The 17,760-nt window shown below is 50.6% G+C and overlaps 1 protein-coding gene across 50 annotated transcripts in view; it reads right to left on the reverse strand.

The window, feature by feature from the left end:
• The window catches only part of CAMK2G (calcium/calmodulin dependent protein kinase II gamma), a 55,269-nt gene that overhangs the window by 28,089 nt on the left and 9,420 nt on the right, over positions 1 to 17,760 (reverse strand). For 46 of the 50 annotated variants that reach the window (XR_009598543.1, XR_009598544.1, XR_009598542.1 and 43 more), the window contains exons 3-10: positions 14,500 to 14,559; positions 7,359 to 7,413; positions 6,258 to 6,323; positions 4,007 to 4,079; positions 3,755 to 3,857; positions 3,243 to 3,326; positions 2,713 to 2,807; positions 2,048 to 2,170 (exon numbers count right to left, since the gene is read on the reverse strand). Coding sequence is in view for 44 of the 50 variants with exons in the window: in XM_042241094.1 (XP_042097028.1) it covers positions 2,048 to 2,170; positions 2,713 to 2,807; positions 3,243 to 3,326; positions 3,755 to 3,857; positions 4,007 to 4,079; positions 6,258 to 6,323; positions 7,359 to 7,413; positions 14,500 to 14,559 (659 nt within the window). In the remaining 6 variants the exon portion in view is untranslated. The remainder of the gene's footprint in view (positions 1 to 2,047; positions 2,171 to 2,712; positions 2,808 to 3,242; positions 3,327 to 3,754; positions 3,858 to 4,006; positions 4,080 to 6,257; positions 6,324 to 7,358; positions 7,414 to 14,499; positions 14,560 to 17,760) is intronic. The other 4 variants (XM_042241093.1, XM_042241085.1, XM_042241096.1 and 1 more) reach the window with 2 other exon arrangements.

Below are 17,760 nucleotides of genomic sequence, written 5' to 3' on the forward strand. Positions count from 1 at the left end.
ACCTTCTACAGGTCTCATTGAGCCAAAATTTAGCCAATATTTTTAACCCTTTATTCTGCATCATATTCTTCTCTGCAGTCAACACAATATAATCAATTGCAAGATTTTAAAAATTCCCGACTCATCCATCTTCTCTAAGCAGTATCACTGGTCTCTCTGCCTCCACTGCCTCTTTCAGTGAAATAATGAAACAATGGTTTTAATTGGTCACAGCCAACAGGCTCTCTTCCATCTTTATCATGGACTTTCTGAAGCATCTGATTACAGACCCTCCCTTCCTGAGACCTCATGTTTCTTAGGATCTCCTGATCTTCCTCCCGCCATGGACATTCTCATTCGCAGCCCCCTTTGCTGGCTCCTCTCCGGGCCACTAAATGCTGGTGGCCGTATCTTCTCTTACAACAGCTCACAGTAAGGAGTCAACTAGCAGAGAACCAATCCCATCTATTTCTATAGCCCCAACACCATCCATACAGAAATGACCACAACCTGTATTTCTGATTTTTAACTTCTCCATACTTCTAACTCCCCACGAGATATCTCCAGCTGGAGGCCCTCATACTTAACATGTATGAAACTAAAATCATCATCTTTTCTCATAAAAGGGTTCCTCCTCTAGGTTTCCTCTGGGTCAGTGAATGGTACAACCCTCCAACTCAGTTACCAACTCAAAACCTGGCAATTCCCACAGATCTCTCTCTCAAAAGACCTTCACTTTCCAAATCCAGTTGGTCACAGAGTCCTTCTTATTTTGTCTCTCAAATGTGTCCACTCCTTGCCACACCACCTATCCTATCATTACCCTCAGCTGAAACGTTGTCTGGCCTTGCTTAGACAACCACAACAGCTTCCTTAGCTCTCTCTGCCCCTGCCTCTTCAATTCCATTTTCTACACAGCTTCCAAAGCGATCTTTCTTAATTGCGTATTTCATTCCCTCTTTGAAACTCTTAAATGGTTCCCTACGCTTTTAGAGTAACACCGAAACTCCTTAGGCAGAAACTTGTATGTCACTGGAATCGTTTTTGGCTTCGTTCTCTTATATTCCTGCAGCCTTACCTTCATCTACAACCAAACTGCTTAACATTCCTTAATCTTGCCGTAATTCCCCATGGCCTCTCACCTTAGCCCGTGCTAAGCTCAGTCTGCAGGTTATCATCCTGGGGAACTTCCAGTAATCTACTAAGAACCAGGACAGAGCTCACCTCCTCCACACCTTCAGCAATCCCACTGCCCACCAGAGATGGCAGGGGCTCCTATACACTCGTTAGGTTTTTTTTACGTACTTGTCACATTGCAGACTGGTTGCCTGCTTGAGTGCCTGTCTCCCCAGATCATCTCTGAGATCTGTGGGGGAAGGCAGCAGGCCTTATTCATCTTTGTATCTCCAGCACACAGGGACCAGCACCAAAGAGGCATTCAGTAAACATGGAAAAGAACAAATGAATACATGCATCATGGTTGTCAGGAGGCCTGACTATAGCAGACCCTGTTTGAAAAAAGATATTGCAGCCAGATAGAAGCTTACACAAAAACAGAGCATGATGATGACCCACATCGATAGCCTGGGGGCTCTTCTAGGATGAGCTTTGTGACTGAACTTCAGGAGCTCTTTTTCATTGCTCACAGGCCCCTTTTGTTTATTTGTTGGGTCTCGTCACCTTCCCATTAGAGTTGTCTTATTTGGAATCTGGATATGCACTCTAGGCATGGCAATTTACTTTTGAGTTCTGCTGGTTGCTTTCTGTCATCAACTAGAGTCTGCAAGGGTCAACCTAAGCCCTCATTCAACAGCAAAACTAAGTCATACCTGCCAAATGAGTGGGGAAGGTCAGGGAGAGGTCAGTTAGTCACAATAGCTTCCCTGGCTTCTCTTGGTGACATTTGCTGCCCCTGGGCTCCACCCAGTCCCCTGTCCCCTCTGCACCGTCTTAGCTCAAGGCCCCACGTGATTATTCTCTAGTCACAAGAAGGAGGGTAAAGACAGTGCTATGAGCACATTGAGAGCTGATATCCTGGATCTCCTTGACCTCAGGAGAAGACACTTACGCAGACCCATGGGTGCTTGAGAGCCTGGTCAGCTGTAATACGCTTTGCAGGGTTTATGGTCAGCATCTGGTTGATCAAGTTCTTGGCTTCTGGAGTCACTGTGTCCCACTCTGGTGATGGGAACTAAGAAGTGGGAACAGGAGAAGGAGGGATATAAAATCTGTGCACCTTATACCCCCTGTAACCAGGGTTAACTATCGAAAGCTGCCTAGCATGAAGTGGGCTAAGCACTGGGTATCCCAGGAGTCAACTTAAAGATTGGGAAAGAAAAACAGAACAATCATGGTTAGAATGCCAGAATATCATATCAGGGGACCCTGACATCTGGTTCAACTCCATCTCCCTACAAGGAGGAACCTGCTGCTCAACACTGTGCCCAAGGCCCCACCGCAGTGGGAGGAGCCGCCATACTTCTCATCTCTATGTCACACGGCACACTACACAGCCACACCATTCTTTGCAAATAACAGAACAAAGGGCTTTAGTAGACTCCCTGATTCTGCAGCCACCAACAATGGCTGTGCAAAAAAGTTGCTCCCTGGGACAGGTGGTGACAAGAATTGAGGCCTATATGGTCCTCAAAATCCCTAACTCCCCACACCCTGCAACACACTCAGCACACCCCCTTCCCCTAGACAGTGGGGCAGGAACAAACTTGTCCTTACATCATAGGCTCCAGCCTTGATCTGCTGATACAGCTTGTGCTGATCCTCATCCCAGAAAGGAGGGTAGCCCACCAGGAGGATATACAGGATGACCCCTACAAGACAGAACACAGGTCACTGGGGTCAGTCACCTGCTTTGCTGAAGAACCAAGAAAAGCCACATGGGGCTCCGAGCCACCCAGAAAGTCAAGGACCATCCCAGAGAGAGAGGTGGATGGCAGCCGACAATGCTGTGCCACTGTGCTTCACACCCCACATAACCACGCCATGTCTGGGATTTCTTCAGGCACAACCCACCCACTAAGGCATGGGTAAATCCCTCTTTTGAGAAGGAGACATCATCTTCTAGGAAGCTGGGGAGGAGGTTGTGAAGGGAACAGCCATCCCGGGGGACACCAGAGCAAATGCTGTGACTTCACATATACCAGATGCCTGTGGGACCCGCAGGGAATAGCAATGCCTGTTTCTTGTCATCGCTGGAAGCTGAGCGCCCTTAACACCAAAAAGCTGAGTGTGTGGAATGGGCTTACCGCAGGCCCAGATATCCACAGGTTTTCCATAGGGATCTTTCCTCAAGACCTCAGGGGACAAGTAACCTGGGGTGCCAGCAAAACCTGTAGCGGAAGAGAGAGCGGAGGCACACTGAACCCACTTTCTCTCTCATTAAATCCACATCAGCAGTTTTCCCCAAGTCCCTTCTTACTCCTGTTGATTTGGCTACATAAGCTCTCAGCACCTGGGCAGCAAGAGACGACGGGCTGGGCTTCTTGCAGTGCCCGGAATCTAAACCAGAGGGCGAATACATGTGCCTTAAAGGAACTTCCATTGTCCCCGGAGGCAGCAAAAACGCAGTGCTGACAGCAGCTAGTCTCACTGTACTGAGTCACGGAGGGCCAGGGGGAACTCTGTGCCCGCCCTTCCTCCAGTCTCTGAGGAGGCCAGGACCATTAAGGGTCTGGCCTGTAGTTCTGAAAGAGGAAGGCAGATCAGGAAGAGGAGGAAGGGCGGGAGCTGCATTCCAGGAAGACAGGGTCACTCTTACCAAACCAAGCCTGTTGCTCTCCCTGTACTTCGATGGCTAGGCCAAAATCAGCCAGCTTGACAGCAGCACCCTTGCATTTACTCGCCAGCAGCAGGTTCTCAGGCTGTATAAGGAAGACAGAGAGCCTCGTGAGGCACCAATCCCACAGCCCAAAGGGAGCTTAGCTTGGGACCATGCAGTACTATCATCTGGCGCCAGGTGGCGCCAGTGGTTCACAAACAAGAGGCAGAGGGGAGCCGGGCAGAAAAGTACCTTCAGGTCCCGGTGGACGATGTCATGCTGGTGGATGTGGTTAACACTCTCCAGAATCTGATGTATACAGTGGCTGCAAAAGCACGAAAAGAAAGGTCAGTGCAGGGTAAAACCATCCACGACGACATGCTGTAGACTAAAGCACTTAACTCTGGCTAACGGATTCACACAGAATCACTGAATGAGGAGCTAAAACCTCGGACTTTGGACACCATCTGTTCAACCTACTTTACCAAAGAGGAAACTGAGGCCCAAGCAGACTAAGTGGTTTGTCCAGGGTCTTCCACTAGATAACAGCAGAGGACAGACTAGAACAGGGTCCACCAAGCCTCCTTAGATTGTGAAGGCTCAACATATCCAATTTGTTTCCAAGGAAGAATACCTCAGACTCCTGAGAAAGAGACACCATCCAACCCCTTCCTCCTTCCTCTTTCCCCCTATAGTAACTGTGTTCTTGGAGAAGAGGCTTGTGGTGGCAACTAAGGAAGGATAGTCCAACCAAGCCCAAGTTGTTTTGGGGGTAGGGAAACATTTATCAAGCACCTATAAGCACTGGGCTGGGTATCACACCAGCTGTATAGGGGACCCAGTGCCTGCCCTGAAGTTTATCATCTAGCAGGGGAGAGAAATGAGTACACAGGCATCATCGAGAAACAAGACACTTAAGAGAGTTTCAAAGAGGCACCCCAAGGAGCATTTCTCATCATGCTTTTGCACAGGAAAAGACACACCAGCCTAGAGTCACATTCGGCTGCTGATTCTCAAATTCTCAAAGGCCACCCACCTTCCAAACCATCCTCCACACCTGTGGTCAACTCCCAGTGGAGTGCACCAGGAGTCCAGGGCACTGGAGAAAACCAGAGGATGATTTCGGCCCCCCAGGGGACATCTGGCAACACCTGGAGACACTGCTGGTTGTCACCACTGAGAGGGAGGGTGCTACTGGCATCTAGCAGATAGAGGCCAGGGATGCTTCTAAACCTATAACGCACAACAGGGGCCCTCACGACCAAAAATGATCCGGCCCGAACGTCAGTAACCTGGACTGACAGTATTCCTTCCTCTGAAATCTGAGGCTGGGGCTTCCACAAGAGCCAAAGTGTCTCGCTGGGTTCCTGGAGGCTGAGGCTTAGGCCTCCCCATAAGGACATGGTCCAAGAGTAGGCCGAAGAGTCTTTAAGACTGAGCTGAAGAGGCGAGTCTCCACAGAAATATATAATTAGAACAGAGCCAAGCTAGCAGGGAGAGCCTTCTGGCCAAAAATGGCAAAAGTGCGAAGTGTCCCAGCAGAGCCAGGCCAAGCCCACTGGTACCGTCACCCGCCCCAGCTCCCCCTCCTCCCCGCCAGGCTCCCTGAGCTATCACCGCCTCCTCCCCCCCACCGCCCCAGAGCCTGGTCCTCCCCTGCTGGCACTGGAATTCATCTCCCACTTGAGAATTTTTCCTGAGGCTGAAGCATCTGAAGCTGATCAGCGAACGTTGGCCTCTGAGGGTTGAGAAATCTGTGAGGAAGCTGTTTCCCCCTCCACGCCCCCAGAGGCAGCCAGAGCTGGCACATATGCCTGAGAAGGCTGCAGGCAGGACACCCAAAATCAGGTTGTCAGGACATCACCCTCAGAAAAGATCTGGGGTGGGGGAGGAGCCGGGGCAGGAAAGGCAGGCCAAACAAGTGCCCAAGAGCTGTGGTGTGGGAGGAATTCTGCTGTGTCATGTGGAGAAGCTGCCAGGGTTTCTCAGAGGGCTGGGGGCTGAGGGGTGTGGCCGAGGAATGGTTTTCCAACCTGAAAAGCTGGTCCTAGTGGTCGAGACACAAGGTGATAGTGGCTGAAATCTCCCAGGAGGTTCCCTGGTTGGATTATTAACCCAGACGTTTACACTCCTTTGGGACACAAACCATGTTTTCCCCATCTCTGGATCATTCCCAGGATGCCTTGTATGCAGTAGAATTTGTCAGAAGGAGAAAGTGGAGATAGGGGAGGGCCCTCATGAGTATACAGTGGGGCAAAGGAAAGGCATTTCTGGTGTGACAGGGTGAAAGAGATTTGTAAGAGCTTTGCAGAAAACTGACCTGGGAGTGCTGAATTATTAACTTCTAAGCATGCCCACGGAATGTAGCCTGAATCCAACCCTACAGAATCTTTGTCCAGGTAAGAGCTCTTCTGACCGCTCCCAAAGACGGTTCCAACAGGCACAATGCCCTGCCCCCTAAGATGGTTAAGAGGCACACTTACACCTCAGGGCCTCATCTCACCTGGCATCGGCTTCACTGTAGTATTCCCTGGCCACAATGTCTTCAAACAGCTCTCCGCCGGTAACACTGCAACCAACAAAGAGGGTCAGAGGAGGCAGCATCCAACAAGCAACCAACAGCCACACTGCACAGCGGCTTTTACAGACGTGGCAACTCTACGTGTGCTTCGTCTGCAAGCTCAGAACACACCAATCCTTCAATGAAATGGAGCTTCTTCCTGGGACAATGGGAGCCCTCCCCACCCCCTGCACATTTCTGTGTCTATAATTTGTAGATTACCTAATACTCTGGTAGAGATGAATGTACAGGCAGTTAAGAGAAAATAACTGACTTACTCAAACAGTCTTAGCTTTATTTGAGACCAATGAATACTAAGATCCAGCTGCCCAAGAAGGACTGACTTACTACTGAAGTTGAAGAACAGTGAGACCAAGGACACAGAGACCCAACCCTGAAAATACCAGAGAGGCATTTCCATTAGGTGAAGAACCACTTTTAAGACATTAAACCACAACCAGAGTGGGAGAGACCAATGGGAGCCCAGTTTACAACTAACTAATAAAAGGTGCCTTCAATTTCCCAGAATTCTTAAGGTCAGGCAAAGAGCTACGTTGTGTATCTCCACTAAGGACAACACACTGAGAAACAAGGGGGGAAAAGCATCTGCACAAGGTGTGCTGCAGAACAGAAAGTGCAAGAGCAATGCCACCCCAGGGTCAGAGCCCTGGGGAAACACTGAGTGAGCAAGGAGACCCTCGGCAATCTGCTCATTCCGAGCGGATGGTCAAAATCAAACCCCTCTCCACGGGCACGACTGAGCGACTTTACTTTCACCTTTCATTTTCATGCACTGGAAAAGGAAATGGCAACCCACTCCAGTGTTCTTGCCTGGAGAATCCCAGGGACAGGGGAGCCTGGTGGGCTGCCGTCTATGGGGTCTCACAGAGTCAGACACGACTGAAGTGACTTAGCAGCAGCCACGAGCAAAGGAGAGGGACCCTTGGCAGAGGCTGAAGACCCAGTGTAGGGCTTTTTTTCCCAGCCTTCCTCTTGAGCCGGCTGGAGGGAAAGACCCCCACACCCTCAGAAAGTGGCACTTACAGGTCAAACACGAGGTAGTGAAACCCTTCTTCAGAAATACTGTCATGGAGGCGTACTGCAAGAGAGGAGATGGGGACAGAGATTAACAGAGAGAAAACCTGGAAAGCCTGCTCCTCTCCTCCTTGGCCACCCCAGCCCTGTCCCATCCTGTCAGCCCCACTGGCTCTTTCCCAAGAAGAGGCAGATGCCCAGCATCCCTGGGTCCAAGATGCGGCCACAGAGCAGAGATGACCAGACCCCAGGGCCAGGGCTCGGGTCGCCATCTCAGACTGCCTCAGATGTAGGCGAGAGACAGAAGCTTTGTGGCTAAGAAGTAAGGCAGGATGGAGAAAAGCAGGAACCTTCTTCCAAGAGGGGCTGGTCCCAGTGAAGGTGGTCCTGGGATGTGACGTGTAAGGGTGATGTGCAGAGCAAGAAGCACCTAGGGATGCAGACCTCAGAGGGACAGAGAATGACAGGAGGGGAGACCCTGGAGTAAATGGGAGCAGAAGAATTAGGGGCAGGGGAAGAAGCGGCAAAGGCACAGCCCAGCAGGCAACACACGGATTCAGGCAATGACAATAACCATTTATTAAGTGCTGACTTCGTGCCAGGCCTTGAGTTAGGCTCTTTGCGTACATTACTTAAGCTACAAGTATGTATCGAGTGCTGACTGTGTGTGGTAGATGGTAGGATTTAGGAAGGACATAGTGTCTACTTCAAGGAGTTTATTATTCCTGATGACCACTCTGAGATAAGTATTTCTCCCATTCCACAGATGAGGACAATGGAGGCTCAAAGGCATAGAGTTTCTTGCCAAAGGCCAAAGATCTGGTGGGTCCAGATGTGAACCCAGCTCTTTCTGACTCCAAAGACTGGTTTATACCACTGTCTCCTACAAGAAATGTGGAGGAGCCCACACACCCAGGCGACAAAGCAGTGGAGCCTGGAGAGAAACCGCTCACGAATGTGCCCACAAGATGGGGACGGGAGGCTACTGCATGGAGCTGCAGTAAAGGCGAAAGAAAAGGCTGGTGAGCAGAATCTCTTCCCACTCACAGCCTCCAGAGCTCCTGGGCAAGAGCCCAACCTGATGCTGCTGAGGTCTCCTCTTTAAGCTTCTGCCCACAAAGCCACCTCAGGGGGTTAAAATGCCAACACCCCCCTCAGCATCATTCTAATGCAAACGCACCTCTGCTCTGATCAACACTCCTGCTTGGTCCCTTCCCTCACCTGCACTCATGGAGAGCCTGTGTCCCAAAGGGCTCCCTCTGTTTGACCTTCACGCAGTTCCAGGAGCTCCTCACGGAGCACTTCAGGAGTGGCCTGACACCAAACCGACCAGTGAAGTTCTTAGATACAAAGAAATCTCTAGTGTGTCAGGCCCCCACCAGCTCAAAAGATACCTTTCATTTCCAGTACGAGGGTGTCTCCTCAGGACTGAGGCACTTCCCTGCCTCCCCTGTGCCCCACAGCAAGATGAGCTGAATGTAAAATCCAGGCCCTCAGCCATCACTGGAGCCCTGTGCTTTTCCTCACTCGACAGATGAGGACTCGGGCCTGCCAGGGCGAGAACCAGGGCCCAGCAATTGTTTATGCTTCATCCTGCCGACGTTATTAGATCTGATCTGGTTACTCAACCTCAAAATTCCACCAGAACTCAGTACTTCTGCGATTTACCAATGGAATCAAAGGCGGGTGGTACTCCTAAAACCCCTCCTCCTCAAATGATTCTCTCCTGTACTTGGGCGAACAAGCAAGCTCCTACTTCTCTAGGCCTGTGGGTGACAGAATGAAGAAGCTACAGCCAGACCCCTGCCTCCCCGCTCCCCCTCACTAACCCAGGCGCGCTCAGGCGAGCTCCCCCAAAGCCCTGCCGCCCTCGTTCCTGACTTGCCTTCTCTGGCCGGAATGGGTGGCTCACGCTGAGCCCTGCTGCAGCTGCTGCTCCCTTGCTTCCAAAAGGACTTTCCATTTAATTAAAAATTTGCTATTAAAACGCATTAAAGTGTGTAATACAAATAATCCCCTGGAAATCAGCTGTCCCAGAAGCTACAGATGAGCTTCATTAGGGAGGTGACTAACAGCAGCAGCAGGAGGCACTAACAGGGCAGCAGGCACCGTGCTAACAGGGATAGTCCTGGCACCTGGCTGTCCTCCCCAGGACCCTGATTCCAGACCTACACACCCCGCCCCCACGGCCCCGAGCCCAGAAGGGCAAAAAGGGCAGGCACCCATGCCTCTGCGCAGACAGGGAGTCATGGGCACTTGCCCTTCCCCATGAAGACCACACACAGAGTCCAGGTGTGAGCAGACTGGGAGGGGAGTCAGCTGAGCAGAGCTGCGAGGGAAGACTAGTCCTCCCAGGCCACCCAGCCCAGAGCTCCACTTTGGTGTGGGTCCCAGGGCCAGGCACCGCCAAGGCAAGGAGGGACAGGTGTGGAAGGCTCCATCACTGAGCAAGACTGCTATCTTTCTCTTTCCATTTGTAGAGAAAATGAACAGGGGGCTGAGAACAAGAGGAGAAACTTGACTGCACCACTCTAAGTGCCAACCTAGCAGATTCGCAATAATAAAGATCCAAATTATAATACCTAACACTTAGTTGAGCTGTTTCAATGTGCCAGGCATTATGCCAAGAGCTTTACACATGTTATTTGATTGAACCCTTGCATTAGCTCTGTAGGGTAGGTACTTCTATTAACGTCTGTGTAACAGGACAGGCAACAGAGGCTCCAAAAGAAACTCACCCAAAGTTACACTGAGTGGCAGAGCTGAGACTTGAGGCCAAAGCCGGCCAATATTAAGATCCCTAATTTTGTAGAACTGCCTGGAAGGAGTCACTTTCTCCATCCTCTTGGGCAAAGAAGCTCTAACCTGTCCCTATTAGCCCTGGCCATTCCGACTTGCTCAACAATGTCCATGTGGCACCCCCCTGAAGCAGGCGTGGCTGGACATGCCATGGACACAGCTGCGAACAAGAGAGATCCAGCAGCCTGTGCGGGGGGGACGGGCTTTAAAGAAGCACTTATACAAATACATAACCAAGCATTAGGGGCTGTTGGGGAAAAGTAAAGGATGTGTTGGGGGGAAAAAAATCCAATACCCTGGCCATTCCATAGTCATGAGAGGGTATGGAGGCCAAGGAGAACCAGACCAACCCTAGACAGGAAGATCTGGGAAAAGAAGCATGAAGCATTTGAGCATTACAGTCGTAAACCTAGTTATTGTTCTTTACAAACCGTGGAAGGAAGAACAGGCCAAAAACAACACACTCAGTGTCTTATACCTTCAAGTACTGACAAAGCCACAACCCCAATCTTGTGGCTATTTCCAACTCTTTAAAAACCACCTGACAGTATGCCATATTTTCACTAACAAACTTTGGTCAAAAAAGCACCCACAACTATCACTGTTCATGTCCATGGAAATACAGGGCCGGGGAGGAGGTAGTGTCATCCCAGGGGGCTGGCGGGGGAGTGGAGGCTGCCCTGCAGGGAGGAGCACGTGGGCATGATCTGGGAGCTGCTCACCTATGCTCCAACGTTTCCATCTCTTTCTTTGCAACTGTTATTGCTACACTTACTATTTATTAGCTGTGTGTGGCCTGGGCCCAACATAAAAGGCAGCCAGGCTTGAATAACATGTGTGAACTGAGTTGGGGCTGGAGGGACTACTTCTGGGAGCTGGAATCTCCAGTTTCATCACCTCCATTTATTTCCTAGGCCTCGTTCACTTGCTCATCCTTCTCAGAACAACTCCATTAAGAGGCACAGACGACAAAACAGAGGCACGGGTAAGGAAAATCATGTGCCAGAGGTCACAGCTGCCCAGCAAATCCCAGATTCAGACCTGGAGGACTGGAAACTGAGGCCACAGACCTTTGCTTTTCCACGTGCTGAACCAGCAGCATGAGCTTCACCTGGAGACATAGGGAAGCTCAGGTCCACCCCAGACCTACTGAATCAGAATCTGAATTTTAACACGATCCCTAGGTGATTCACAAGCACATGAAAGTTTGAGAAGTACTGCTCTAAACCACAATGCTAGGCTGTGATCGAAACTGCTGGGGCAGCTCAGCACGAAAGAAGACAGAGTCTATTCATTAGAGGAATTCAGAGCAGGGAGCAAGCAGATCACAGGTAGAAGACACTTCATTCAGACTCTAGACGGTCAGCACTACTGCCGTTTCTTCCTCTCAACTCGGCACCTCTGGCCACTCTCCCAGGGCTGTTTTAGGTTCTGCAGTACGCCTCAAAACCAACAGGCTTAAAAAAAAAAAAGGCTTTACCTTTTAAAGCAATTTTGGGTTCATAGCAAAACTGAGAGGGAAGCACAGAGAGCTCCCACCTACCCGCTGTCCCCACAAACGCACAGCCATCTCCACAAAAGAAGCAAGCTCATTACAACTGACGAACCTACACTGACACAGCATTATCACCCAGAGACCATGGTTTACATTAGGGGTCACTCTTCCAACAGACTGTCAACTCCTGGGGTAGAATATCTATTAAGGGAAAAAACTGGGGGTGCCTGGCTCCTTGTACCAAATACCCTTCTGAATGCAAGTGCTGGTGAGTCTGACAATGATCAGGGGTGGACCATGTGCTCTCTGCTTCCTCACCTCTGCACCACTCTTAGGCTGGTCCACTGGTATCCCTGTGGGATGGAATTAGAAGCTACAGCCAAAAGGGCCACCGCTCTGAAGGATCGAGCAGTGGAGAGAGAAGAGGGATAGCGAATTAAGCAGATAAAACGGGCTCCTCTTCTGCCGCAAGCCAGGTCAAGATCCATGGCAACCCCCATCTCCTGGACCCACAGCTCCCCCTCATCTCTAGGAGTCCCGGTTCCCACTAGAGGACAGTGGGACAGCCTGACCAGATCATTCTCCCAGGACATGGTCCTGACTACTCATCCTTCCTTCTCCCTTCCCTTGACCCCAAATAGGGCCTCAGACCAATGCCCCCAGGGTCTGGGAGCAAGCATGAAATGAAAGCACAGTTCTAGGCAATGAGACGCTGACAAAGGGAGAGAGCCTTGCCTGGCCTTCCCTGGGTTCTGCTGTCTCCCTAACAGAGCAGATGGCTGGGGGAGACAGTCCCTCCATCTGCCTTGATTCTGTGCTGGGGACTGGTGGTTAAAGAAAAAGGGGCTACCAAACAAAGTCTAAAAGGTTCAAAAGTATGTATCTAATTTTCGAAAGCACAGAAAAAGAAGGCTAGAGTATTTCCCAGCTAGAATTCCAGTTCTGGACTTCCTGGTCGATTCTCAATTGTCTTTGTTCTACCCTGACCCTTCTGTGGTCAACCACACCCATGTTGCAGGTAATAAGGACATGGTTCCACCTCCTGCACCATCGACCCCACCCTCTGTTCTCCCCTCCCTCCAGGTGGGCGATTCATCATTGCTCTATGAGTTGGTCACTTGGGGTGTAAGGAAAGGAAGTTGTTGTCCTCAGACCCTGAAACCTGGGACTGGAACACCAAAACGCTTCTGTGCTTGTGGGTGGCTTTAGTCACCCACCCGCTTTTTTTCTCCAGTTCTGGCACGGCTAGCTCAGAGTGACAAGCTCGTAAAGCCCAGAGGGACCAGGTAAGCAGTAGAAAGTTAAGTTAACAGCATAGAGAGTGGCCAGCAGGCTAAGGGGGCAGTCACTGCCCAGGTCCAGCTGATTCTGGCCATGCATGGATGTGGGCTCGGCAGAGCCAAATCTGATTTGAAAGATTGGGAAAGAGAATTTTTTTTTTTCAAAATGTGAAATCTCATTTTAAAATACTGGCAAATAATAAAAATATTTTTAAACCACTAAGCCAGCCAAACAAAACATGCCTGAGTTGGTAACTGCTGTTTTCGCTGTTCCTTTAGTCGTTTCTCTCCTACCCAAGGCGACAATTTGGTCCCCACTATGCTGTTTTCAGGTGAGGGCTGAACTTCAGAGAGCTCAGGGGTTCCCAGCCCAGGACTCGTGGGCTGACAGGGGCTGGCTTAGTGCAAGACTGCACCAGGCAGAACTGAGTACCAGCTACCCCAATCTGTGTCGCGTGTAAGCCAAGCTGCTGATTGCCATCTATAAAGCCGTGCATGGCTTCAGTTCTGGTTACCTCAAAGCTCCCTTCCCCTCGGGCTGGAGTACGACCCCGCTCTCCCGTGTCAGAGCTCACGGTGAAAATCTCAGTCCTAGGTCTGTGAAGCTGGAGGCGGAGTAGCTCAGGAGGGAGCACTGAACTTCAGCAAGTCACCTCACGGTGCTGGCTACCAACCCAGCAGAGTGGGCAGCCTCGGGACACCCCTAATATCTAGGTCATGCCTGAGGAGCACAGAAACTCACTCTCCTTTGTGATAATTGGAGCTTTCAGGGAAAACCTAGGAGATGTTCCCTGTTTTTCTACCTCAAGTCAAGCCTGGGGTTTCTGCTCAGATGCTGAAGCCAGCCCAGTTTCTGTCCCCTCCGAGAGAAGCACCAAATCAGGGCCAACGCTTTTGGCAAAGACTACTTCAGCTGAACAATGTAAAACTGAGCCAGAGTGGGTTGTGGCAGGCAAACCTCCTCAGGCTTTAGAACAACCAACAATGTGCTCTTGTCCCCCGAGTCAGGGTGGGAGCAGGGAGAAATCCTCTTAATTTTTCCTCCTTCTCCAGCCGAGTGGCTCCTGCCACCCCTTCTTCAGGGAAGCCAGGCGGGTGGGCAGCTTGCTTTCCTGGCTCCGGGGAATACAAATGGGAGTGCCATGGAAACCCCCAGAGTGCACATGGTCCCGCAACAAGGAACAAAACTCTTTCAAGTCCAGAAACAAAGTGCAGACCCTTTCCTGACGGCCGCGGAAGGCCCCTGGCGAGGGGTGCTGGCAGGCCACTCGCCCCGAGCCTCACACGCCGAAGACCTGGCCCTCAGCCCAAAGACGGAAGGAGAGGGGAAGAAAGGGAGCCTGAAACATATTCTGATACCTCACTCCCAGCCCTGAGATGGCACCACGGGGAGGGAGACGTTCAGGTCTCTAAACTAGAACACCCCAGAATTCCGAGCTGCGATGCTGCCTGGGTAAAAAAAGACACCAGGCAGACGCCCAGGGACAGAAGTGGTTCCCCACACAAAAACAGTGGATCTCTGTTCTCGCCACCTTCTACAAAATACCCAAGACATGCTCTATATAAGGGCACTTACCGATGTTTGGATGTTTCAAAAGTCGGCATATCCGGGCCTCACGTTCTAGTTTCTGGTGATCTAAAAGTGGAAGAGAGAAAACGAAAGCGATCAGACATCCATTCTATTTGCGGCCACTTGGCTATTCATATGCCTTCAATTCTGAGGCACCTACTATGGCCCTTTTAAAAAAAAAAAAACAATTTGCTGAATTAACATAGCGGGTCACAGCAATTCTGGAGACAGGTATTAATGACAACCTTTTGCCATGAAGCAGTGTCTTAGGAAAGCTTCCCACGCTAGTGAGCGGCAGAGCCAAGATTTAAATCCAAGTCTTAAACTAAAACTCTGGTGCTCTTTCCACCACAGCAGGGATTTCACTGGGCCAGGGTGTCCAGAATCTCTTCCTTGTTGAAAATACTAATAATAATGGCTAAGTTTTACTGAACACCTACTACATGAACATATATTGTGCTAGGAGTTTTGCATATATTCCCTAATGCAGTCTTCACGGCAATCCTGAAACATAACCATGCTGACAATGGAGACATGATAATTTGAAAAAAAAAAAATTGCTAATGTTTATTGAGTGCTTACTTCTACACCAGGCAGATACATCTTTTAATTCAGTCTCAAAACAACTTTTGCAGGTTGGTAGTATTACGATGCCCATTTTGCAGAAATCCTGCTTCTTCCCAGGACCCGCTTGGCTGCCTACTGCTGGGAGCTCTGACCTACTGCCATGCATGTTCTGAGGTCACGCTGCTTTGAAACAACCAGAATCCAAGAGCCCACAAATCTAAGCAAGATGTGGTAGTTGATTCCTTCCAGAGGAAGGCAGAGCTCCAGGCACAGAAAGAGAGGCTGCTACTGCTTTAAACAAGGTAGCCTAGAAGCCCCAGCCACTCTACCCCCAATCTCTACTTGCTGAACTCCACCAAAACCACCTCCTTCACAAAGTCTTCCCTGTTTCTCCCAGTAGACTGTGATTTATCTCCCCATGACCAAGCTCTGTCTCCCAGAGCACCTCTTATAGTTCTCACATCACACATTTAAATCACTTATCTTTCGGTCACAAGCCCTTCAGAGTGGCACCTCTCTGTGTGATGCTTCCTAGAGCTCCTTCCACATCAGAGGCTTCATAATGGTTTATCAATAGCATTGACAGTACTAGTAAAAACTATTCTTTATTAAGTATTTACTATACGCTGGGCAGACGCACAATCTTATTTCATCCTCACAGAAACCCAGTGAAACGGAGGATCTGATTTGCTCAGTTACATTGCAAAGGGGGAAACTGAGACTTAAAAGTTTCAAGTAACCTGCCCAAGGTCACACAAACAGGCCCCAGAGGCAGGTGGTCTGAGCCTAGAGCCCTCTTTCTCCATTGCTACGATATGATGACAAGATCAGGAAAAATGAGAGCATCAAGTCAAGACTCCAGGCTTTAGGGGCACAGTCCAGTTCACCCCCACTCCTACAGGTCTAGGCAGGTACTGTCCCTTCCATAGCTGCCAAGCGATTCCTGCGTCCCTTGGTAGGGGCTTGTGCCCACCCCACCTCTACCTAAACAGCAAAGAGCCTCTGTAAAGCCTCCCAGGACCCTCACAACCATCCTACCAGGTGGGTGCACTGACTGTCCACATTTCACAGATGATAAAACAGGCCCAGAGAAGTTAAATAATTCACCCAAGGTCCTACAGCAGGAATGGGAGAGAAGTGCGAATTCAAACCCAGGCCTGCCTGAGATAACGCACGGATTATAGGTGAGAAGGAACTCATATTTACTGTCTCAGCAAGCACCCTCAGCTCTATCCTAAACGTTCCCTCTAGGGATGGCTCTGCTCTATGGAAGAAGGAGGTAGGGACAGGCAGAGATTAGTTCCTGCTGCCCAGCTAATCTATCCCAGCTGCCCATAGATCTGGGTCGGGCCTTCCGTCCCATCCTTGAGTTCGGTATGGGGACTGACCAGGATGCAGCCAGGGAAGCCCCAGCTAATCCCACACTGCCTGTGACCCCTCGGGGCCGGGACCTCCAGAAGGCAGTGCAGTTGGCGAAGCGGCACTAGCGTTGCCTGGTGACAGGGGGCTTGCTTCTTCCAGACCTGACTGGGGGACGTCAGGGCGACCCCACCTTCCTCCCCAGCCCTGGTCGTGGGATGGTGGTACCAAGCAAGCCACACTAAAGCTGAAGACCTCCTGGCCCTCTCTCTCACCACTCACCTCACACCCTCCAACCCACAACTCTCAGGCTGGGCTGCCCGGGCAGGTGCAGGAGGGCAGTATCTTGCGATGCGGAGGTGGCAGCTGAGGGGAAGGCCCAGAAGATTAATGTTTATCTCCTCCCTTAAGTCTCTTACTGGCTAATGGTTACGGTTCCACAACACCAACGACACTAAAAATAAGGGAGCTCTGGCTTTATCAGTGACTCAGAGTGGGAAGAGAAGAGACACAGTCACACTCCCAGCTCCTCGAAGGAGCTGCCCGAGGTCCAGAGGGTCCTAGACAGTCACGCAGTTTGACCCTAATTCCACGGAGCTGAGTACCACATTCTGCACAAGTCTTCTTTGAACCCCAGGCTGTGCTGAGGTCCTTGGTCTGACCCTCAGTCATGGAGTCTGGCCATTAACCCACTGGTTTTGAATCTGACAGTCCCAGATGGAGCCCTAGAGCTGCGAGTCCCAAACCCATCTGAGTCTCATTTATTCATTCAGAAAATACTTACTGAGGCCTACTATGCGACAGGTGCTGTTTCAGATGCTGGGGATAGAGCAGTGAACAGAACAGACAACAGTCCCCACCCTCAGCAAGCTGATACGCTAGTGGAGCTTGGTCGGGGGACAGACCGTAAGAACTGGATGGCATGTTAGATGTCACAGCAAGTGCAGTAAAGAAAAATAAAGCAGGGCAGTGCGAGAGTGCACCCTTAAACTGCATGGTCAAGGACAGCCTCGGCATGGAGTGACATGTGATGGAACGGAGGTGACAGTGAGCCAGGTACACAGCTTGGGAAAAAGTTTCCTCACTTCTAAAATGAAGGCAGGGATGTCTGTGGCTTAAACGACGTATTTGGGTAAATGCTCTGCACAGTGCCTGGCACTCAGGGACAGCCTCCTTTCCAAGGGTCCAGCAGTAAGACAGATGAGGTCTCCCAGGCTGGGCTTGTGCCCACGGCCATCACCAGAGACACGAGAGAGCTGGACCCACTCTCCATCAGCCTGGGCATTCACGGGGTCTTGGAACACTAACCAAGCCCTCGACCTGGCTCCATCACAGCCTTCC

The sequence above is a fragment of the Ovis aries genome, chromosome 25 (assembly GCF_016772045.2).
Source record: "Ovis aries strain OAR_USU_Benz2616 breed Rambouillet chromosome 25, ARS-UI_Ramb_v3.0, whole genome shotgun sequence".
Taxonomy (NCBI): Eukaryota; Metazoa; Chordata; class Mammalia; order Artiodactyla; family Bovidae; genus Ovis; species Ovis aries.